A 25542-nucleotide genomic window follows, 5' to 3' on the forward strand; every position below is an offset into this window, starting at 1 on the left:
TATTTTAACACTCATTTTTCCAAAAACAAATTTTCTTTTCGAAAAAAAAAGAAAATAAGCCCGTTTTCTAATAAAACAGTCGTTGTTTATGGCTTTCCTGCATTATAAGGAAAGAGTACCCATTTTCTCAAAAACAAATTTATTTATCGAAATAAAATAAACATAAAGGCGTTTTACAGTTAACCACCCACTATTTACGGCTTGCCTCCATAAATTATCCACTTCACTATTTTTCATAAGTTAATTTACTAGTTGGATAAAATTGGAATAAAATTAGGTTGAACAGCAAATTACCCTTTAGGATAAAATTGAAATACAGGAAAGTAACTTATAGCAAGTTTTAACTCCGTTTCCACTACAAAAAATCTTCTGCAATTGTTTTTGCAAACGCAAGAAGAATAATTCATAAAGTCTCAAGAAACCTTTACAACCATTATGCAAAAGCAACTTATTCATTCTAAAATTTTAGCATCAATTTGATTACCTATTGGACGTATCAACGTCAATAAGATAATATGTATTTTCTGATACACGAGACATAATAAGAATTAAACTTGCATTAATGTAGACCTAACAAAATGAGAAAAGTGGCGTAACAAATAATACAATAATAAAAATAACATATTTGGTATAACAAATTTAGTATAGTCTAAAATTTTATTTTTTTTCTGCAGATAGTTCACGAATATAAGGTGCAACCACTAAAAAGAATGACATGCATATGTAATGTAAAAATGAATATAAAATGAATGTAGTTACATTGTGTCATCCGGTATTCGGGTCCATAGTGGAAGCCGAACTTCAATAATGGAAAGCCAAAGTTGAAGCTTACTTCAGACGCTATGGGGAAGAAGTGGGGTCACCAAATATTTGGTACAAAGGAAAGACTTGCAATAACATAGTACGGAAGTCAGTCTGCTGTTTGCTTCCATCCGTACACGCTTCTACTTGATTCCCTATGCACGCGCTCTCCAACAATTTAACGTCTCCGTTTGAATCATTTTGTCCCCGACACGTGTCGTTCTCTGCGGGCATTCCTACCATAGGCAGGTTCCTACATTAAAGGTTTCTTTCTTTTGACATACAATAATTAGGCAACCATGTGAAAGTTTTTGGACTCCGTAGCACTGTTTGAGGTCAAGGTTGAAAGGAAAACACTAATGATTGTTATTGAGCAGTGTTGGGGAGATGTGAGGGTCCTGCTTTACTGCAATACCACATTTTGATTTTGGATGGACAAAATTTATGAATATTGGCCGTCATATTTAACATGTGCCCTGGATATCTGTCTATGAAAAATTTGAGCTAAATATTCCCACTTGTTCTTTTCTCCTAAACAATCCCTACCTATGACTTTTTAGCTTTGGATCCATTTGTCAAGTTCTACAGTGAATTGCGCTGTTTACAATGCCATTGAAATAATTGCCCATGGATGACTCACATCAGCCATGTCTATATTGTTTCCTGCCATTTCAGCTCTCAAGCAGAAATGTTCCTGCTGGCCACGTGATTGCCTTGCTGGCTAGTGCATATTGATAATGTAGATTTGCTGTTCTAGCGATCTATTTGTGATAGGGTATAATTTGTTAGTAATTTTATTATTAATTTCCCCTTTTTTTCCTGACAAATATTGTGTTAATTGCTGACATTTACTTATATTTGGTACCATGACTTAATTTCAGGAATGAAGCAGAAAACCATAAAAAAGGAAGGACTTTATGGAAAATAGGGAGACTTCTAAGGGCTTCAATTCTTGGGCCCTTGAATTGGTGGGGGACCACAAGCTAGTGGAAAGCATCTAGTCATTTGGGCTCTTAAAAGAAAGTTACGGGAAAGAGACTTGGAACAAGAAGTACTTGGAGGGCTTTGTCCACATGTGTGGGGACCACCTAGATAGCCTTTAGTCATCTTCCTCTTGTTGCTTAAATAGGGATAACGTAGAGTAGCAGGGACATCGAGGGCTTTAGTTTTAGTTTTTTAGTTTAGTTCTAGTTTTCTTTCTTTGGACTGGCCTCTGACACACGCCAGGTATTCGACAATATTCCCCAACGGGAGATTTTCTCATGAGGCGTGGTTAAGCTTTTCTAGTCAAGGGGACAACTGACGATTTGGTTCGACAACTACTGTGAGATCGAATCTGTTTTAATTGTTTTCTTCATTTATTGGTATTTATATGTTCCTTGATTTTAATTGCTATGGCCTTGTGTATGATTGATTAGTGCGCAATAATTAATTATTCATATAGGCTATTTTTGCTAAATAGGGGTAATTGAATCCGTAATTGTTCGTTATCTTTATCTCAGTAGCAACTGGCGTAATTGGATTTATGTCTGGGGAACATATGATCTAGCTTAAACAAACCCTCGTAGCGTGTTTGTTGGTTAGGATTGGGCCTTTCTAATTATTAATGCAATCTAGAAATTAAATCCTACGGTCGTACCTAGGGTTATTTTTGGGTTAGAGAAATAGCTAACGGTCGTACCTTAGCTATCGAGAAATTAAGGAAGGGTTGGTTGTTTATCGCGTGCATGACAACTATAACTAATCTATTGCTAAATGTTGGAATTATTTCTGCATCAATGATCAGTGCATGAACCATTTCTGATGTGTACCCTTGGCTAGAGTTTCCCCAATCATTTCTTTTAATTAATTATTTTCTGCAGTTAATTTATTTAGTTAGCATTTAATCCAAAACCCCCCATACTTTGGACTCTAGAAGAAACGAATTATCCCCAGTCCCTGTGGATTCGACCCTACTCACCGCTATATACAAAATCTGTATTTTTCTCGAGTAGGTATTTATTATTGCACAGGTTCGGCACCTGTCAATTTTTGGCGCCGTTGCCGGGGACTGGTGTCAGATTAATTTGTTTCTTTTTTTAGTTCACCTTGTTTTCATTTTCAATTTATTTATTTTTTTTTATGGCTGCTAACATTCCATATTTTGATAATAGACTGGACTTTGTTCCTGAATGGGGTTATGAGACTCACGTGTTTCCTAATGATCAATGGGATAGTGCAAATTGTGGAACTTATTTTGACTCAGGTTATTCAACTGACACATGCCCCGCATTTCAAGATAATCTAAGTGCTCCAATTGATACTTTTGGAGATTTTCCACCCCAATATCAAATGCAGTATGACCCTTATTCAAACGGGTATGATCAAGGATGGTGGGATAATTCCAATTTTGATTATGCGACCGGGCCAATGGATTTTCAACAGCAAGAGTCTCAACAACCATCGTCCTTGTCAGGTATGTCTTTTCAGGAATTGGGTGAATTATTTATTAATACATACCGATTCCAACAGGAGACACAAATGAGGAATGAGATGATGAAGGATCCAATGAGTTATCTGGCAGATCAACTATGTCTATTGATATCCAAAATGAATCGATTGGCTTCTCAAATGGAAGAATTGTCCTCGGAAATCATTGTTGATTTTGAAGAAAATGAGAGTGCAATTTGCTTGACTAGTGATGAGGAGATGCAAGAGTGTCAAAATGAAAAATCTACAGATGCAGTTGAAAAAGAAGCCGAAAAGGAAGAAATGGAATCCCAACCGCAACCCATTCAAGTGAATGAATCCAATGAACAATCTCCAAATGCGGTGACATCTTCTCCACTCCTTAATCAATATTTTCCTGACTCCTATTCTTCAATTCCTGTTACTGAAATTGATTTTATTATACCAGAAAATTTGAAATTTCATGACAGGAATAAATTAAGAGTGGCAATGGAAAAATATCTTGAATCGAAGAATGCATGTGATGGAGGAGTTAATGGAGAATGCAAATTATCGTTGACTTGTTTAGCACCATTTACTAGTCCATGGAAGCCCGCAACTCGTGTGCTCAAGGATTACTCTATTTACGAGGGTTACCAGGATCACATTGAAGATGAAGCATTGAAGCGAGCCACAAGATTTTATCCTCCGTGAACAAGCATAGCATGTCTAGCCAAAGACATTAAAGAAAGGCGCTTTTTGGGAGGCAACCCAATTGTTGATTTTGTTATTTTTGTGTTCAATTTCTTAAATATGTCGTTTCTCACTTGGGTACTAATCACTCTTGATGTTTCCTCACTATGACCAGAATAGGTAATCTTGGCGTGCCCACGTGGTGTTTGTATCTCCTGAGGTCAGAGGATGTTTGTCAATCTTGGCGTGCCCACGCGGTGTTTGGGTCTCTTGAGGTCAGTGGACGTTTACTAATCTTGGCGTGCCCACGCGGTGTTTGACGACCCAAAACATGAAAAAAAAATAAAATAAAATAAAATACAGAAAATTTATTTTCCTTTTTCAGTTCTGTGTTTCCTTCAAAAATTCAAAATAAAAAAAAAAAAAAAAAAAAAAAAAATTTTTTTTTTAAAAAAATAATAAATATAAAAAATTATTTCTTCTTCTTCACTTTCAGTTTAGTTTCTTTCAGCAATTCGTTTTTTTGAAATTTCAATTCGAAAAAAAAAAAGAAAAAAAAGAGAAACAAAAATAGACCAAAAGCTGTTATTTTTCTTTTCTTTTTCTTTCTTCTTCTTTTCTTTCTTTCCTTTCCTTTTCTTCTTCTTCTCCGCTATTCCCCTGTTTTCCACTTTTCCTTCTCTTCCTTCGTTTGTCCGCCGCCGCAAGCCCACGCCACCAGCTCTGCCCAGCCACACCTAGCCGCCGCCTCCAAGCTTCACCCACGGCCTGCTCCAGTACCAGCTCTCCACCAGCGCGCGAGCTCGAGCTACACCAGAGGCGTTCGCCGCCTCCCCTGCTCTCCCTTCGCGACGCCACCAGCAGCCGCGGAGCTGCCCGCCGTTCCCCTCACTCTCCCTTTCAAGCTCCACCCGCCACCTCCACTCACCAGCGCCTTTGACCACCGCCAGCGCTCCTTCTTCCTCTCCTGCAGCGGCGCTCGTCCAGCTCCTCTCCGCCCACGCTCCACAGCCGCGGCCACCACCTCGTCACCAGCTCAAGGCCAACAGCTCCTGCTCGCAGCTCCTCCACTGAAGTGACTCCGTGCGCTCCTCCGCTGCTCCTCTGCTCCACCACCCATGCCATTTGCTTGGTGTCTCTGGTATGAAGCGGAGGTATTAGTTTTTCCCAATTTATTGGCTAACTTTCTAAGGTAAATTACTTATATTTGGAGTACTATTTCTGGAATAGATTTCTAGATTGAATTGGGCACAGACTTTGGATTCAATGTTGAACTTTGGTTTTCGGTCCCTGCTAAATTAATTTGCTGAATTCTTGATGCCCTATGACTGTTGATTTAAGTAGCTAAGGTATTCGGGCCTCTGCTGAATTGTAGTTGGCAGAGTTGTGCATTTATTTGTTCAATCCATCAACTATAATACTTAGTGCATTGATTGTTGATTTCATGGCCATAGTTACTATCCCAATTCATTTGGTTGGTTGAGTTGTGCAATTGACTGTCCAATTGGAGACAGTTGTTGAGATGTTGGGTGGAATTCAATTTATTTGCTACCCCATTTGGGGGTGCTCTCTGGTATTGATTATATTGTTGAATATTATTTGGGCTTTGACTACTTGAGATTTCTATTGCATCTGGGGGATAAAATTGGATGACTTTTGTGCCAGTTTATTTGTTTGGAAATTGTTGGGGGTAATTTGGGAGTTACTTGTCAATTGGGTCCCGTGTTACTCTCTGCCATTCAGTGGTACTGAGTGGTGTGTTTGGCGTTATCACATGTCTTGGGTTGGCCATTTGATTTCAATTTTCCTTATGCATGCACCAGTGGTACTGGTGAGGGTAGTTTACATAATATTTGTTACTCCTGTGTTATTGGTTGCCTAATCGACTACTGGGCATTTGTGGTTGAGTTGTTTCTGTCCAACTTCTGAACTATTGTTGCTGGAGTTGCCATTTTCTTGGGTCAATTGCTAATTTTAGCAGGTTGAAGTGGGTAATTGACTGTCCAATTGGAGACAGTTGTTACGATATTGGGTCCGATTGTGTCTAATTGCTGAAAGTTGTTGATTTATTAAGACACTAGCACAGTTCCTAGTTTGTTCGAGTTGCTGTTCTGTTGCATTATTGGGAGCTGTGCTCTAGTATTGTGGCTACTTTTCTGCGTTTATTTGTTGAATTGGGGCATGAATGTGCAGTTTGCATTTGCTTGTTGAAGTCGGTTGCCTTTAATTGACTTACTTGGGGTATTTGGAGCAGTTGTTGCACTTTGGACGACCTTAATTCTGAATTTGACTACATGGGGTCCATAAGTACTTATTGATTGCATTTGCTATAGGTGTTGGGGTATTTGTATGACCTCTGGGTGGTTGAATTGTGCATTTTATTCGTTGGGTTGGCTTTTCAATTCTTATTGCTTTGAATTTCCTGTTTCCATTATTTGTTGGCCATTGTTGTCTCTTGTCAAGTGGAGTGATCTTTAGAACCAATGGTGAGGCCATGGTCATCTTCTAGGTCTAGGACACCTAGAACCTCACATGGCGCAGAATTTGGCAGCATCTATGCACCATGCAGGTCCTGCTCCTCAGTTCCCGCCCGATCTGCCCCTATTTTGACGACTTTCAGGGAAGTTCCGTTGCCTTTCGCCTTGCTATTACTATTTATTTATCACATTGAGGACAATGTGTGAATTAGGTGTGGGGGGAATGGTCAGTTTGGGTGCTACATGTTTCCAGTTTTTCATTTTTGGGGTGTTTTTCCTATGTTTTTAGTTTAAGTGTTTTCTGTTTTAGGTGTTGCTCCTTTATCCCTTTTGGGTGATTTTCCCTTGCTTCTATATTGGTGAATATTTTTTGCAGCTCACTTTTTCTTGTTAGTTGTGGTTTGTACTATGAGTTGAGTTACAGTGGCAAGTAAAAGCATGCTTTCTTGGTGAATACTTTGAGTTTAACGACGTGGTGCAATTTATGGCTAACTTGTTTAGGCAATATAAATATTTTGCTGGCACTGTTGTGTAGTTTGGTCTCCTGTTTACCTTAGTTCTCCATATTTGGGACATGACGCAGGCTATGATCAGTAATTACTTGATATTTTGGTGTTTATTGGTGAATAACGTATGGCTATACTCCGCTAGTGTCGCCACCCAGTAACCGGGAGTCTTCACCACAAGTGTCGGCTCTCGCGTTAAAAAGTGGCGATATCTATGAGTAAGTGGTCCTGGAGCTGTGAAAAGTTGAGTAACTGGGCTCTTTCATCTAAAAATGTCAGAGTTCACGTCAAAAGACTTGAATAGCTTGGGACTCAGCCTTATTCGTGTAAAAAAAAAAAAAAAAAGAGAAAAAAAAAAGAGAAGGAAACAAAACAGAAAAGAAAGAAAAAAAAAAGACAATCAGATGTGGAGAATATGTGAGTTCATGATCATGTTAGCCTGCCGATCCTTGGTTCGTATTGTTGAGATTTTGGTTGCCAGTGGACTTAATTATTGACTGTTGCTAGATAGTATTTGGATTCCCTAAGCGAAGTAGCCATGAATTGGACAGGTCTATGAATTTAGGAGCTAACCGGGAGAGACATGTCTTGACACTTAGTCACTAGATCTTGATTCTGGGTATAAGCACAGCTGGCTATGATAATGAGAAAGCTAGCCATTGTTGAGTTGGATTTTTCCCATGCTTGAGGGCAAGCATGATTCAGGTGTGGGGGGAATTGATAGGGTATAATTTGTTAGTAATTTTATTATTAATTTCCCCTTTTATTCCTGACAAATATTGTGTTAATTGCTGACATTTACTTATATTTGGTACCATGACTTAATTTCAGGAATGAAGCAGAAAACCATAAAAAAGGAAGGACTTTATGGAAAATAGGGAGACTTCTAAGGGCTTCAATTCTTGGGCCCTTGAATTGGTGGGGGACCACAAGCTAGTGGAAAGCATCTAGTCATTTGGGCTCTTAAAAGAAAGTTACGGGAAAGAGACTTGGAACAAGAAGTACTTGGAGGGCTTTGTCCACATGTGTGGGGACCACCTAGATAGCCTTTAGTCATCTTCCTCTTGTTGCTTAAATAGGGATAACGTAGAGTAGCAGGGACATCGAGGGCTTTAGTTTTAGTTTTTTAGTTTAGTTCTAGTTTTCTTTCTTTGGACCGGCCTCTGACACACGCCAGGTATTCGACAATATTCCCCAACGGGGAGATTTTCTCATGAGGCGTGGTTAAGCTTTTCTAGTCAAGGGGACAACTGACGATTTGGTTCGACAACTACTGTGAGATCGAATCTGTTTTAATTGTTTTCTTCATTTATTGGTATTTATATGTTCCTTGATTTTAATTGCTATGGCCTTGTGTATGATTGATTAGTGCGCAATAATTAATTATTCATATAGGCTATTTTTGCTAAATAGGGGTAATTGAATCCGTAATTGTTCGTTATCTTTATCTCAGTAGCAACTGGCGTAATTGGATTTATGTCTGGGGAACATATGATCTAGCTTAAACAAACCCTCGTAGCGTGTTTGTTGGTTAGGATTGGGCCTTTCTAATTATTAATGCAATCTAGAAATTAAATCCTACGGTCGTACCTAGGGTTATTTTTGGGTTAGAGAAATAGCTAACGGTCGTACCTTAGCTATCGAGAAATTAAGGAAGGGTTGGTTGTTTATCGCGTGCATGACAACTATAACTAATCTATTGCTAAATGTTGGAATTATTTCTGCATCAATGATCAGTGCATGAACCATTTCTGATGTGTACCCTTGGCTAGAGTTTCCCCAATCATTTCTTTTAATTAATTATTTTCTGCAGTTAATTTATTTAGTTAGCATTTAATCCAAAACCCCCCATACTTTGGACTCTAGAAGAAACGAATTATCCCCAGTCCCTGTGGATTCGACCCTACTCACCGCTATATACAAAATCTGTATTTTTCTCGAGTAGGTATTTATTATTGCACAGGTTCGGCACCTGTCAATTTGCTTCCATCAAATTTTGTTGTTATCTTTTCTGAGATTCCATCACACGTTCTTATGCAGGAGAGGGATGCTAGTATTTTCTTCTCTTGTAAGGTCCATTTCTCTGTCGCCCTCTCTTTTATTGCGGTTCCCCTAGTCAAATTCGCAAGAATGATTGAATTTTGAGCCTGCCAGCTTGCACATGTACTAATCCAACTATCTTATTTACAATAATCTTGTATCATAAATATAGTGTCTACCAGCCTCCAGATTTCAAGTCCCAATTCCTCATGGCAATCCCTTCATTGACCCAAAACTCTTCTTCCTACATTGAAGGTGGTGATGAACAAACATTGTTTAACAAAGAAAAAGAAGATGACAGTGATCAAATCCTCTCTGTGCTCCCTAGGGAAAGAGGTTGGTTAAGTGAGCACATTCACTTGTACCAAGGTTTTTGGTGTCCCACCAGAGTTCTCAAGGGACTCCTAATTCTCCAGAAACATTTTCGGGCACAACCAAGTGACATTCTCCTGGCCACATATCCAAAATCGGGAACAACCTGGTTAAAGGCACTTCTTTTTTCCATAACAAATCGTACATGTATCAGTCATCCCGATCAAAATCCTTTGCTAACGGCAAACCCTCATGAACTGGTTCCCATGCTGGAATCATATGCCGCCGAGAATCCTGTAAACCCAAAGCCACCCAATTCTCTCATGCACACTCACATTCCTTACAACTCTTTACCAGAATCAACAAAATCTTCAGGCTGCCCTATTGTTTATGTTTATCGAGACCCGAAGGATGTGTTAGTGTCATGTTGGCACTTTGTCAACAAGCTGAAACCTGAAGCAGTGCCACGAATTTCATTAGCAGAGGCATTTGAAAAGTTCTCTAAAGGTGCTTCACCATTTGGACCATATTGGAATCATGTGTTGGGTTATTGGAAAGCAAGTATAGAATGGCCTGAAAGAGTATTCTTTCTTAGATATGAAGACTTGAAGAAAGAGCCTTGCTTCCATACAAAGAGATTAGCAGAATTCTTGGGGCAGCCTTTCACCACAGACAAAGAAGGTGAAAGCCTGGTGAGTAAAGTGGTAGAGTTCTGTAGTTTTAAGAATCTGAGCAATCTGGATGTGAATAAAACAGGATCACACTCGGTGGTCGGGTTTCGGGTCATAGAAAACAAGATCTATTTCAGGGAAGGTCAGGTTGGTGATTCCCAAAACTATCTTGAAAGAGAAATGATGGATCATTTGGATCAAGTTACTGAAGAAAGTTTTAAGAAATTTCATTTGAAGGCGTTTTCCTCTGAGGATGATGAGAAGTCAGAGGTGTCTACTGCCACGTGATTTTAGACGAGGAAAATTGTGCATCCGCGTAATTGTCCAGTGCCACTATCTCTTGTTGCAGCAACAGGAACATGAGAATGTCATTGTGGAACATCAGAATGCCATTTCCAATTAGGATAAGAGCAAAGCTGTTGACAAAATAAACCAAGTGTGGAAGAACCTATTTACTTATTTACTAGTTTTATTAGAGGCAGATTTCAACGGTTAAGTTATTTAGGAGTTTGTGTTTTATTTGATAATTTCTTATTTTACAAGTCCGAGAAAGTTATAGATAGAACATTTGTTGAGGTATTTTCTTAAGAAAGTCCAAAAACATCGATAAGATTTTATTATGGTGTGATTTTGTTCCATTATTTGAGATTTCAATAATAGCGTGTGTTATTTATTTTCTTCTCTCTTTCATAAATATTTTGAGTGATTATTTTATCTCTACAGTATACATTAATTATTACTAAAACCCAAAATTTGGATTCTACAATTAGTATCAGAGCCAAACTACAAGATTAGTCCTAAGCGTTTCCAATGTCAAAAAATTAAGGCATAGGGTTTGCTAAAAAATATTTAGTTGATTGAGTTAGGCATGAGGTTGGTCCTGAAATACGTAGCTGGTGAAGAATTCGACCATAAGATTGGTCTAGGAATTGTCAAATTGCTACAGATGTCATGATAGAAATTAGAGAAGAATTGGTTGTCAGATTGAAGGATTTGATTGGTTAATCAACTAGAAAAACCAAGAAAACTTGACAAAAGAGACATAAAAATTTTATTTAGGCATATGAATTGTTAAATATAGGCAGAATTTTTTAAAAATTTGGTTGATGATGAAAAGTTTTCTATTTCGACTCCTATAACCACAAATAGATACATATTTTAGTTGAATTTTATAAGTGAAAAAATATCTAGAGTTGATTGATAGTGTGAAGTTCTTTTTACTAATTATGGCGGTGGAATTTTTCAATTATCTGGTGGTGATAATTTTGCTAAGAAAGCAGTCTATGATATTCTAGGCTTCAGCACTTATATTGATGGTAAATATGGTGACTCTAAAGATGAATGAATTTATATGAATGAGTATTTTGGTCAAGAAAAAATTGCTGAAAAATTATTTGCAAAATACAAAGTTGATAAAATAAACCAAGTCTAGAAGAACCCCTTCATTTATTTACTAGATTTATTGGAGTGAGGTTTTTAGTAGTTATGTTATTTAGGAGTTTGTGTCTTATTTGGCAATTTCTTATGCAAGTGAATTCTTATTTTACAAGTCTCAATAAGTTATAAGTAGGATATTAGTTGAGGTATTTTCTTAAGAGAATCCAAAAGGGTCGATAAGGTTTTATTGTGGTGTGATTTTCTCCCATTGTTTGAGATTTTAATAATAGTGTGTATTATTTATTTTCTTTTCTTCCACCTAAATATTTTGAGTGATTATTTTATCCCTTCAATTCTATAATCCTGAATGCACTAATTATTATTAGAACCTTAAATTTAGATTCTACAAAAGCTATTAGAAAACTATAAAGAGGAGATTTGAAGTGTCAAAAACTTGCTCATGCTGTTCAAGGTGTTAGGTGTTATAGTTTATTTCTAAGAGTGTCAAGGATATTGGTCAATGATTTGAATCATTTTAATGAAGGAGCATTTTAAACCAACATGTGTCAATTTGTATTATCAAGTCATCTCATCTCCTTTTCCCATTGTTATCCTTAATCAAAACAAGAGACTGAAATACTACCATTTTCAACACAGAAATGTTAATTTAATACTTGGATTAATTTTACATACCTCCCTTGAGGTTTTTAACAATTGCAGAAAACTCTCCTCAAGTTCTAAAAATTACACTTACCTCCCATACTTTCACTATTTAAGTAACATTCTAGACCCAAAAGACTATACTTTTTCTCAAAATTTTTATAATGCCCTGGAGTTATAATTCACAACAAAAATGTAAAGGAAAAAAAACGGTTTACAATCTTTATTTCATTTATTTTTACTTGCTACTATTATTACTTACCCATCAACATCCAAATCACCATTAAATAAATACTTATCTTTGTTCTAATATTCCTCTTTTACCTAAAAATTTCTGATACAGTCTATTGTATCAACTATAAACTCTACATCAGATACCCACAATTTCATATCAATATCAAATTTTACTTAATACGAAACAATATTCATCAATATCCCTAAATTTCAATTCCATGATTGCTATCTTTTTTAATACAAAATAATCTAAACGATCACTGCTAATATCAATATTCAATATACTCCATTGGCACAGAGTTCAAAATCAATCAAATTCTCTCTATACGAATAACACCAATAATTGTAAATCAAAAATAGAAATACAATATAGTTATAAATATATACCAAGAACACATTTTTTCATGACAACCATAACAGTATAACCTATATTTAGTTCTTATTCCATTTCTTATCCTTAATTTTTATTTTTTTTAGCACAATCACTATCTTTATTTCCATCTAGTTTGATAATGAAATTAGCGCTCAATTTGTTATTTAACAATTTCAATTTGATAATACCTATCAAAAATTGGAAACAAAAATGGGTGCAAGGAAACTATTTAATAATAATGAAAAATTGAAAATTGGGAATAGATACCAAGATATGTAAGTATTGGTGGCTTGGTATGTATGGTGATTTTATTAGTGATGACAGTACATGTCTAGTTGATAATAATAAATAAATGAGTTTGAAAGAAAAATAGATACAGAAGGAAGAGAATAGATAGTTAAATGGGAAAGACTGTGGTTTGAATTATTGGTTAATAATAGATGAGAGAGATTTAATATTTGATAGAGTTTTTCAATGAATTGACAATTAATGAAGGGCATTGTTATCTTTTTATCACACCAGGAGAGGTCTTTGTAATTATATAAACCTCAAGGGAGTCGAGTGAAATTGTCGAAAACCTCTGGGAAAGTTTCTAAAATTATCCCTTAATACTTTGATGAGCAGCATATTAACTGAAACAAACAGTATCTAGTAGGGTTAATTGCAACATGCACCCTAATTTTTACCGCCTAAACTATGACTTTTAGTACCCTAAACAAGAAGGTAGGATAAGCGCAAAGGATCTTCTGTCTCACATCCTGTGCCACATTCTGTCCCACTTTTTATTATATTGCTATTTCTCCTTCATAAACATCATGTTTTAATTCTTTTTTGTTTTCTTAAGATCCAATAACTATTAATTGAGTAATACACAAAATTTAACAAATTCAAAAAATTAAAATGCATAAAAAAATGAGATTTTTTACTAATTTTCTGCTGTATTTTTTAATTTTCTTTTATATATTACTTTTTTGAAACTGTTGTATTTATTTTGTACTGAATTAATAGTTATCGGATCTTAAGAAAATAAAAAAGAATTAAAATATGATGTTTATGAAGGAGAAATAGCAATATAATAAAAAGTGGGATAGAGAGTGGCACAAAATGTGGGACAGAAGATCCGTTGTGTAGGATAAGGCATTCCAGAATCCAAAGTTACCGGGGAAACTTGAACTAGCCCCTTCTACCCCTGATGATTTTTCTAGCATGGTTTCGGTGTACTAATTACATTAATTAGTACACATCACAATAATGGTCAAAATTAATTTGCTTACATCATAAATACAATTTTCAACACATCTTTTTATCTTTCCAATTATCTTTTTATCTTACAGACATCACATCACAAAAAGTGCTATAGTAATTATTCCAAATAATATTTCAAATAATTACCTATCCAAACACACTCATACTCTTGAGGCAGATAATTACCTATTCCAAATATATCACCTTGGCATTGTTCCTTCTAGGAAACAAGGTTGTATTCTTTTTTCGGTTGAGGCCGATATTTTGAGATGGGATGATGATTCAAGAGTAGAAGTGGCAAATCAATCCACTTAACTAAATTTACTCATACCCGCCCATGAATAGATTGGTATGGGTATCTTAAATTTTTGTATATGGGTATAAATGGGTTACCCAATAATACCCATTTAACTTGGACACCATCTCCACCGTCCACGTGGCGCCCCGAGCGTAACGTGGGCCGCTGTACTTTTTGATGACGTGGCCGAAGGCCATTGGATGCCCGGGAGAGGCCGGGCCCACAAGGATGCACAGTGCCTATTGGGTCGACTTGCACCACCAGGCCGGGGACACGTGTCGGCCATCCCGACACGGGCGGGAATGTTCGAATTCAGGGTCGTGAGGGACTGCGGCATGGAGCACGTAGTGCTGCTGGGCATGTACTTCGCACTACGCATAGGGAGCCCTCGATTCATCCGTGAATTGGACCTACTGTTCAGGGCAGTCGAGGAGCTGAAGGGAACCCTATCGGATTCAGAGGACTGTGCGGATGATGCCAGCTCCACCGGGAGCAGCTGACCTTCTTCGGTAGAAGAAGTGGACTGATGAGGATGATCGGAAACCCCGGACTCGGGAACAAGCTTCCATTGGATGATGAAGTGGACCCCACACGCACAGGGATATAGGTCACAGGAAATCACGGATCCAAAGTGGATCTTCACGTTCAAAATGACATGCTTAGTCGATTTTCAGTTCGACTTGGGCCTTCTATTATTATGGAGATGGACCTGTGTGGTCTGTTATCAGGCCCAGTAACATTTTGAGTGGCCCAATGGATTAAGAACGAAGGAATGCGTTGGCCCTGTGGGAAGCGAGTCACGTATGGTTCTGGTGGCTTCTGGAATATTCTGTCGAAATTGCTCGACAACTTGTCGTAATGAATAATGAAAGGTCGAGGATCGCCTTTCTTGATGATGTTGAGGACATTTCCCTTATCTTCCCCGGCAAGTGCAACGACATACACCTCGCCTGTAAGACGCTCGGGGCGGATACGTGGACGGTGGATAGGGGGGCCACGTCATCATCCAAGGGATAATTGGACGGTTGAGATTTACTCAACCCAATATTGGGGCCCGCGAGGATGCACAGTGCCTATACCCATTTTACTCAATCCAAATCCGTCCAAGTCAACCATTTTGACACCTCTATTCAAGAGGTACAAATCCAAGATATACCTTTTGTTATTTCATTGACGAGGAAAAATAAAATGTTTTGAAAATGACATGGATGTCTATAGAATTAAAGAGAACATTGGGTGCCAATTAACTTTTTGCTTCTAGGACAGCTACAGAAAAGAAGTCGAAATCCACTTCTCAGTTTCATTATCTGCAAATGGTTTGGATGTTAGCAATTTCTTTTTTCGGTTCTTAATCTTTGAGCAAAATAGAGGCACACGACACCAATTATTTGGGAGATAGTGTTTTTTTGTTCACAAGTTGAATGGGGTAAAATACCATCTAAGAAAAGAAATACCAAAACCAAACTTGATCAACTTCCTGCCTCAACTAGATAAAGACTTTTGCAAATAAAGCAGTGCCAGTATTCATCTTTTCTTAACAGGTGAATATTAACCTTGAATGTCTAACTGAATGTTTTAGTTGTTTTCTGCCAAGTACTTTTTTTTTTTAGATTTGATTTACTTCAAATTTATATTTATCTTCTAATTCGTATCATTTTCCTCTTTTGTCTTCAATATCAGACCATTAAATTCTACTGAAAAATATATTCTTTCTTGGTGAACCTAGAGGGAATTCAATCTATTGGAAAACTTTGAAGAGTTTTTGATAATAAAGAGTTGATAGTATTTTTGCATTGCTAAGACAAAACCCTAATCTAACATTCCAAAAATTATATGACACAGAATGGAGTACACCATGAATCAATATCTCTTGAAAAGAAAGGCAATCTTTTATGAACGTCTATAAAAAAAAAATTAATGTGAAGTATTTGAAAAAGATCACCCTTGACAAAATCTCGTCATAATGTCTAACATTTGTAATCATGAAGGTTCTGAGGATAAAAATAATAAAATTATTAAAATACATTTGATTTTCTTGTTCAAAAAAAGTAGTCTTAATTTTACCGAAACTTTTTTGAAATAATCAGTGTTTTTCTCTCCTAGTCAAGCTAAATAAAAAATAAATATTGCTTAAAGTTCATAATGGACCCAATGAAATAAGGTATTTAAATATTTGAAGCCTTCTTGAAAAAATTATATCTATTGAAAAATAACAATAATACCTTAAACTAAACAAAAAGTTCAATCTTCGATCACAAAGGTACCCACAATGTATGTAAGATCGTCTAATTTGTTCATTTTTTTCTTCTTATTTTGTTCTTTCCACCCAATTTTAACAATTTTTTTCTTTCATACTTTTATGCTTAAAAAATTCCAGCAGCAAGATGTAATTCAATTGAAAATTTAGACCGTATCAAATTTTAAAACTAGTCACAAAAAAAAAAGAAAAAAGAAAAAACGGACGGATATTTCACTTCACAGATTTCACTCGATGCGCATATGAGGTCCACCAAGCATTCAGTTGAAGTATCCCCTCGCATACACCTAAAATGTCATAAATCCCATGTTTGAACAGTGACTAACGGAGTCTTCAATAGTGTCTATATATATATATATATCCTTAATCTACCTTAAGTACACTACAAGCCCACCCTAAGCCCATTTGAGTTTGTCTTCCAAATTTTTTTTCAAATTATTGCAACTTTTCATTTGAAAGCACTTGTAAATATTTTTAATGAGTCTCTTTCTAGTTTAAATTCAACAAAATGAACTAGTACATATAATATTTGACTATTAACCATTATCTTGTTCATTCTTCATGCGTAATCTACTACTTTTGACTTTGTTGGCACAACTCTTCATACTTAATGAGTCAACTTTATCTCTTATACTATTTGAAAAAGGATTACGAGGGTCTCAAGAGTTAATTTTATTGTAACAGTATATCTAATTCGGGAAAGCTTCCAAATTTAACGTGGAGGGATAATAAATGTCAGTGTAGATATTCATATTGTAAGTCAGATATAATTTTGGTGTCTTAACAATGTCACTCCAGAAATTGACAGACAAAAGCAACATGGCTGGGAACCACCTAAGGAGGGAGTGATCAAAATAAATACAGATGCTGCAGTATCAGCTAAAATGGTAAGAACAGGCTTGGGGATAATAGCCAGAAACTGGCTTGGAAAGATTGTGAAAGTGAGAGGAATATCTGAACGCAAGAGGGGAGAAGCAAACAAAGGAGAAGCACTAGCTATTTGAAGTGCTCTAGTAATGGCAAAGGATTCAGGTTGTGGACTAACATAGAAGTTCAAATAGACTGCAAAGGTGTAGAGGACCAAATCAACACAGGCAATATTCAGGACAGTAGCATAGAAACAGTCCTAGAAGACGTTAATTGGTGACCTTAGACAGGAGTTTGAATGTTGGAGATTCTCTTTTGTTCCTAGGGCTGGAAATAGTTGTAGCCATTCCCTGGCACAATTTGCTGCCAAACTAGTTAAGAATATTGAATGGGAAAATAACTTCCCAACGTGGCTAATAGATCTAGCAAGAAAGGATATGGGGATAGTTACCCCTTTTTGTAAATTAGCTCTTGTATTATCAAGTGTTAATAGCCATAAAATGTTGATGTTTTTGTTGGAAAAAAAAAAACAAATATCCTAGAATGTTAGTTAGAAAAACTCTTTGAAAAATTTATAGTCCACTCCATAATTTGTTTGCTAATCCTTCAAAATTAGAGAGTTAAAATTGCAAGGATTTTCAACAACCTTTTAACCACATAAAACCTTCTATATATTGGATTCAGAGTTCGCTAGGCTATCTAGTGAATTGAAAAATAGTCCACTCCATACTCCCTCTTATTGGTTAAATATAGAAATCACAGCACCATTTGGTGATCAATAACAAATTAATTCCAATTCATTTTTATTGAATCCGCCATGTAATTCGATATGTTATCAGGATAATTCCCCTACTCTTTTTTTTGTTTTTGATTAATAATTGATTAACCTCTAACAGCCTTCTGTAGATTAGGTACAAGAGTTCACTACACTATTTAAAAATCAACAAATAATTTTTGTATTCCCTTTAGTAATTAAATAAAATTTTACTATACTATTTGGTAATTAATAAATAATTAACTCCTACTTAGACCTAGCAATTATACCCAAAACCCAACAACCCACCCAACCCACCCACTAATTTGAAAGGTTGGGTTGGGTAAGTTGGGTATTGGGTCAATTTTGGGTTAGGTAACAAAAGCTCACATATATTTTGGGCGGTTTGGATATTTGTGTTGGGCACCCATTACCCAACTTTTGCTAATTGAATCAAGTGAATAATCAACACAATCTTAAAAGGGTGAATAGTTACTCAAAAGCATCAACTATAGACTTTTTTTTATTATTTTTTGCTATAAACATCTTTTGTGATTATAACATAATTCGCCAAGCAAGTTAAAATTTTTTTACTTGGCATATTTTTAATTCCTTGGTTACATACTTAATAAGGTATTACCCTAGATATGGACAAGGCCAGATGTGTTAGAATAGTTGCCAGATTCATCGTGACAAAAAAATTAATTTGTATTTATGAGTTAGATATTTAGCTACAATGTGACTTTTTTTCATTTATATTATCGTCATAAAAATGTTCAGTATGAAGAACTTGAACATTATTAAATTCGAAATTAATTTTGAGACATTAATGTTAACTTACAACTACTCATGTCCTCGGTGCTTAATAACTACCACATAACTCATTCATGCTAAAAGATTTTTGTTTTTGTAAACCGTATTCTCAATATGTAAAAACTACATAAATCCAAAATTACCATACTTTCTTTGTGAAAATATTAGCATAAAATCTTTTTTTAGGCGGTTTGGGTATTTGTGTTGGACACCCACTTCAAATTTTTTTTTTGTATGTGAAAATATATTTGAGAGAGTTTATATATCAAAATCTATTAATTAATATATTGGGTCATGGGTTTGAAATGACCCAATATGACTCAACCCAAAATTAACCTAATCTAAAGTTAGGCGGGTTGGGTGTAACCCATTTAAATGAAAACCCAATATTAACCCGCCCAAAATCCGTCCAACCCGCCAAATTGCCAGGTATACTCCTACTCCTACTCCCTTTTATTTGATGAAACGCCCACAACTAATTAACCCCCTACTCCCCTTAAATACAGAGTCAAGCTACTTTACTTAGCATTTGAAAGATAGTCAACTCTGCATTCTCTCTCATTTGAAGGATAGAATTTTTTTTCCCACGCTATTTATTGATTAGACATACAATGTCTAACAGATTTTGGTAATAAGAAAATAATTAACTCCTTAGTCCTTTTTATTGGTTAAATATATAATTTGCTACATTATTTTGAAATTAAAAACTAATTGACTCCATACTCCTTGTTTATGCATAGAATTATCTACAAATAAAAAAAAATATTGGGCAACTATCTAACCCTTTAAACGACTACATATTCAATTCAATGCACACTGTATTGGCCAAAAATAAATTAATTTTGCAACACCTTTTAATAGATTATGCATACAATTGGCTATATTTTTTATTTGACCACCTGTTGGTATTTTTTTCATAGAAAAATATCATTTCATTCAATAAATCTGTATTAATGGCAGAATATAAATCAAACAAACATGACACATATACATATAAATTTGAAATTAATAGATACAACAGATCTAAAAAATCAATATAAATAAAAATAACATTGAAGCTCCTATATATCTTTCATCCGAATGAGTCATAGTAGCCCAAACATCAGAGTATGTCTTTTGACTCAAAGTTAAACAGGTTTAAGTCTAAAGAGAAATTTAAATCTGATAATAATGAAAAAAAATTGCAGTTTCAAAAAACTAGATTCCAGATCTACAAAATCTCAAATTTCATATAAAAAAGACAAAACTAAAATAACTCTCACAAGGAAAATTTTAGAAGACAATAAAACTTCCACTAAAACAATTTAGGAGAGAAGAAACTCTCATTAGGAAACCCTAGAAGAAAATTTATTCAAACAAGAGAAATTAAAAACTAGAGAGGAAGCTCCCTCTCACGGGGAAAGACCAAATTTGGTCTCTCTCCCATAAGAGAGATGAAAGAGATTTTGATTGGAAGAGCTCTAGAGAGAAGGAAGAGAAAAAGGTTCCAAAGCGAAAGAGAGAAACTCTCATGTAAAGAGAGAAGGTTAACCGAATAAAAGTCAAGAAATAATATTAAATTATACCTCATGCAAATTCTTAAACATTAACATTTCAATTTTAGGTCTTGCAATTGGGAACTCTAAACGGATTCTACAATATTCAGGCAACCAACTCGCGTCCTATTCTTGTTGTAAACCTGAAGCACTAAGTTTTTCTCTGGATTGATTCTGGGGAACCTATCACTTCGATATTCACAGTTAATTTATCCGAATTCTCGTTATTTAAGTTCTATAACCGAATCCGATATTGCAAATTTTACACATTAAAAGCACTAATGACAGATTCAAGTGTGAATAAAAACAAAGGTGTTGGAGGTAAAATGTGTTGGCAGAGAGCTAGTTACAACAGATCATAGCAATCATGAATTGTTAATAGCACTGTGCTTGCTATTACAGCTTATTTCCAAATTTAATTTCACAAACTCTATGATACAAATCTTGCACAGCTTCTACAATTTCACTGTATTTCACAGAAAACGATATCGCCGTAATGGCAAAAATTGAACTAACATGAATCTAATTGCTTGGCAGTCCCCAGCAAAACAGAAAAGCTATTAGGAACCCACCGGCTTCAGTTGAAGAGAATAGAAATTAACGACCAGCTTCAGAGCTGACACAAAAACTACAAGTCACCTTAACCAAATTGCAAGCAGAACTACAACGTAGTCTGAGCTGCACTGGCTGCAGGTACCATGTCTAAAGCTTTCATAAAGAAAGCATATGTCAAGGCATCTTCCTGAAGCTTTTCAAGCCTGTGCAGCCAAGTAAAGTGATGTTAGATAATGGAAGAAAAGATGATGCTGGCAATGAGAGGTATGATCAGTCTAGCAACAGCCCGGATTACTTTCCAAAGACTTTCTCATGCTACGTTTCTAGAGGACAGCCTCATGGAAGTTTATTCAACCCCCAGCCACTTTGACTAATGAGGGGCTCTAAATTGGTCTTGCTATAGATATATCCAGATGAAGATAAAGGTTTAGTATCACTTCTTTAAAAATATTACCCTCCCTAGCTTCATTTCTGCAAAAAGTAATTGTGGTTATATGGCTTGTCCTTTCAGCCGATGTCCCAGCTTTGTTATTCCTCTCTCAAACCTACAACGTCTAAGCCTCTGCACCTTATCGTAAAGCTGAAAATGGAAGAAAAGAACCTCTAATGGATTGATAAGACAGTTCCTCGTCATTGTGTTAACTTTCCCATTGTTATTCTTGATTTTGATGATCACAAAGCACTTTGAAATGTTTATCTAATTCTCTTCAAATATAAGTATTTTGCTTTTTAGAAAATTAGGTACAAAGGTGTCAAGGAAAGAAAATCAACCAAAAGAAGAAGCAAAAACAGGGCACTTATGTCGGACGTTCGAAAGGGTGAAAAACATCAAGAAGGAAACTCCTTCGGACGCTCGTGAGGAAGCATCGGACGTCCGGGAGGATCGGACGCACTCTTCGGAAGCATATCGATCGCGTTGGACGTCCGAAAAAATGTCGCAAAGTTTTGATGACTCTCTGGACGACATTCGGACGCAGATGCTTTCGGACGATAAAATCCCATCTGACGTCCGAACGACAACTTGGTGAGTTTCGGACGATGGGATCGAACGATGATTAATCTGTCGGACGTCCGACAGCCCCAACGGCTAGCTGACTCTTCATCTGCCTTATATCCGTTGGAAGCATTAATGAAGCCCATTTTTAGTTCCCTTCAAATACAAACGACTCTGAACGAGAAAGTAACTTTTGCACACTTTGACTACAAGATCTAAAGAGATATTTTAGCTAGAAAATAGTCTCCCAAGTAAGATTTGTTCTCCTAGTTGTGTGAAGTTCTTGTAAGCTCTTCTCTTGTGTTTGAAATTTTCAATAGTGTAGCTTTGTTGAGGATTATCTGAGTGATAGTAAAACTTCCTAACTTGACTAAGTGATGCTTGGGGCAAGGAGGAAGTGATCCCTCTATTGTACATTGAGTTGATTATTGTTCATCAAAGAGAAGGTGCTCATCTTTGTGATTGGTCTTCAAGTTTGAGGAAAGCTTGGTAGACAATCAGTTTGATACTCTATCTTATTTTTTTGTTTAATAAAATTCTCATTGCTTATATATATTCTTATGTCTGATCAACATTGTTCTCTTCTTTAAATTTACTTGATTGATCTCTACTAGAAAAGAAGGTAAACTTTTTATTAAGTAAAAAGTGCCTAAACTCAATTAAGTTTTAATCAACCTAATTCACCCCCCTCTTAGGTTGTCTTTGGGCCTTACAATTGGTATCAGAGCTTGGTCTCCTAGAGATTAAACTCAAGCAGCTTGGAGTAAAGATGACAATTAATCATGCCATGTTTGTTGAGGGGCAATCTGTCACTAGGCCTCCCATGTTTAATGGTTCTAATTATGTTAGTTGGAAAGAAAGGATGATTATCTTTTTGCAATCCATTGATATTGAGTTATGGTTTATTGTGAATGAAGGACCGCATGATGCTAACATTCTTGATGCAGATACAGGTTTGTTTCGGCCTAAAACAAGAGTTGAGTTGAATGCTCGAGATAGAACCAATCTCACTTTGAATGCCAAAGCCATGAATGTTCTTTATAGTGCCTTAGACTCAAATGAATCAATTAGAGTAAAATGATGTAAATCTGCTAAAGAAATGTGGGATAAGCTAAGAGAAATTCATGAGGGTAGTGACAACGTGAGAGAACAGAAAAAGTGTATCTTGGTCACAAAGTATGAATCATTTAAAATAGAACCCCTTGAGGATATTGACAAAATGTATTGCAGGTTCAATGACTTGATCAAAGATCTCGAGGTGTTGGGCAAAGAGTACACCTTGGGAGAGAAAAACAGGAAAATTCTCAATGTGTTGGGCAAAGAATGAGAAAGTAAAGTGACTGTAATAGAGGAGGCTAAGGATTTGAATTCTGTGCTTATTGAATCTCTAATTAACTCACTATCCTCCTATGAGTTGAAGTTGAAAACTAAAGTGCAGGAGGAAGAGGACGCGAGAGCTAAGAGAAACATAGCTCTGAAGGCAGCTCAAGGTGAAGATGATCCAGCTCAGTTGGATTATTAAGACTCGGATGGTGATGACAACGATCTTACTCTCATCACAAAAAGCTTCAAGAGAATCTTGAATAAAAGGAAGTTTAGAAGGGGAGAACCTAGCAATCAATTCCAGAATCAGTCTTCAAACGCAAGGAACAAAGGAAGACAAGAATTCAACAAGAAATAATTGGACAAATGCTACGAATGTGGACAGCCTGGACACTATGCAAACGAATGCTCCCTGAAGAAAAAGAAAGATGGAAAAGCTGATCGAAAGTCAAGATTCAATAATTTCCAGATTATATGGAATGAATGTAACTCCGAAGGCGAAGTTGAAGAAGAAGAAGAATCAGTTCAAATGGCCTTCATGGTTATTGGAGATAATGAGGTAACTTCCATACATTCTCAATCTGATAGTGATGATGAAGATGATGATGATCTTGAATTCTTTGTTGAAAAATTGCATAATGCCTTGAAGGAATCTTATGCTAAAAATAAGCAGTTGAAACAGAAAATTGTCTTTCTCATTCAAAATAATACAAGTCTTTTTCAACAAAATAAATAACTAAAGGCTGACAATGAGTGCCTTGTAAGAGTCGGATTTGATGTTCAAAATGAACTTGATAGAAAGACAAGTGTTTGTGAAATGCTAAAGGAAAGACATGCTGATTTGAATAAAAGGATGGACAATTTGGATGAGACTTTAAAAGTTAGAAAACAAGATTATCTCAAAAAGAACATGTCAACCACCTTTCTTACTGCTCATGAAAGAACATTAGCACACAACAAAAATGAACATGATTTCACAACATATAGAAGGAGTGGATTGGAATTTATCAAACCATTACATGTTAAAGACTCTTCCATTATGTGTAGTTTTTGCTGTCAAAGAGGGCATTTGAAAGGAGATTGTTATGTGAAAAGAAATCTGAACAGAGGAATGAGATGCATGTGGTTAGTTAGACACAATTCTAACTATTGTGGACACCACACTTTTTACTAAGCAAGTGTTAAATGATCTTCTTATTGTGCAAATATATGATATTATTTTTGGTGCTAATAATGAGTATCTATGCAAGGATTTTTCCACCATTATGCAAAGTGAATTTGAAATGAGTATGATGGGAGAATTAAATTTCTTCCTTGGACTTCAAATACATCAAGCACTAGAGGGAATTTTTATAAATCAAGCAAAATACACCAAGGAATTGCTGAAAAGATTTGGCATGGAGGACTCGAAGCAAGTTGGAACTCCAATGTGCACTTCTACAAAACTTGACAAAGATGAAGAAGGTAAACATGTGGATGAAAAGCACTATAGAGGTATGATTGGAAGTCTACTCTATTTAACCGCAAGTAGACCCGATATTATGTTTGCTGTTTGCTTGTGTGCTAGATTTCAATCTTGTCCAAAAGAATCACATTTGAATGCTGTTAAAAGGATTTTAGGTATTTGAAAGGTACATTAGACTATGGTCTTTGGTATGCTAGATCTTGTGAATTTGCTCTATATGGATATTCGGATGCTGATTTTGGTGGTTGTCGTGTGGACAGAAAAAGTACTAGTGGAACTTGTCACTTTCTTGGTAATTGCTTAGTTTCTTGGTTTAGCAAAAAATAAAATGCAATTTCTTTGTCCACAACCGAAGCGGAATATATTGCCGCTAGTGCATGTTGTGCTCAACTTTTATGGATGAAGCATACCTTGAATGATTTTGGATTGTTATATGACTGCATGCCTATATTCTGTGATAATACTAGTGCTATCAATTTGACCAAAAATCCAATTCAGCATTCTAGGACAAAACATATAGATATAAAGCACCACTTTATTCGCGATCTTGTTCAAAAAGGTGAAGTTTGTGTGAATTATGTTTGTTCTAAAGATCAAATTGCTGATATTTTTACAAAAGCTTTGCCATTGGATCAATTCATTCATCTAAGATCAAAACTAGGGATAATCGAAAAATCATCTTAAAATTTTTTTTTCTGTTCAAAGCTTTCGGACGTCTGAAAGCAAATGAACAGACGTCCGATGATGTTCTTCAGCTATTTTCCCAGAAAACATCTGTTCGGACGAAACCGTCGGACGCACGACTACGTTCGGCCGTCCGACAGTGCAACGGTACACTTTTTAAAGTGACTTCCCTCCTCATTTG

The 25542-nt window shown here is 36.0% G+C and overlaps 1 protein-coding gene across 1 annotated transcript; it reads left to right on the forward strand.

The window, feature by feature from the left end:
* The first annotated feature begins 9109 nt into the window (after positions 1 to 9109).
* On the forward strand, positions 9110 to 10215 carry LOC113757873 (flavonol sulfotransferase-like). The gene has a single exon (XM_027300953.1). It carries the CDS (start codon positions 9154 to 9156, stop codon positions 10213 to 10215), a length of 1062 nt encoding a protein of 353 aa, XP_027156754.1. The 5' UTR covers positions 9110 to 9153.
* Positions 10216 to 25542: the final 15327 nt, after the last annotated feature.

This window comes from Coffea eugenioides, unplaced genomic scaffold (assembly GCF_003713205.1).
Source record: "Coffea eugenioides isolate CCC68of unplaced genomic scaffold, Ceug_1.0 ScVebR1_3384;HRSCAF=4590, whole genome shotgun sequence".
NCBI lineage: Eukaryota > Viridiplantae > Streptophyta > Magnoliopsida > Gentianales > Rubiaceae > Coffea > Coffea eugenioides.

Excerpts from the sequence above, each read along its gene's own strand:
- LOC113757873 (XM_027300953.1), top strand. The coding sequence starts at position 9,154 with ATGGCAATCCCTTCATTGACCCAAAACTCTTCTTCCTACATTGAAGGT.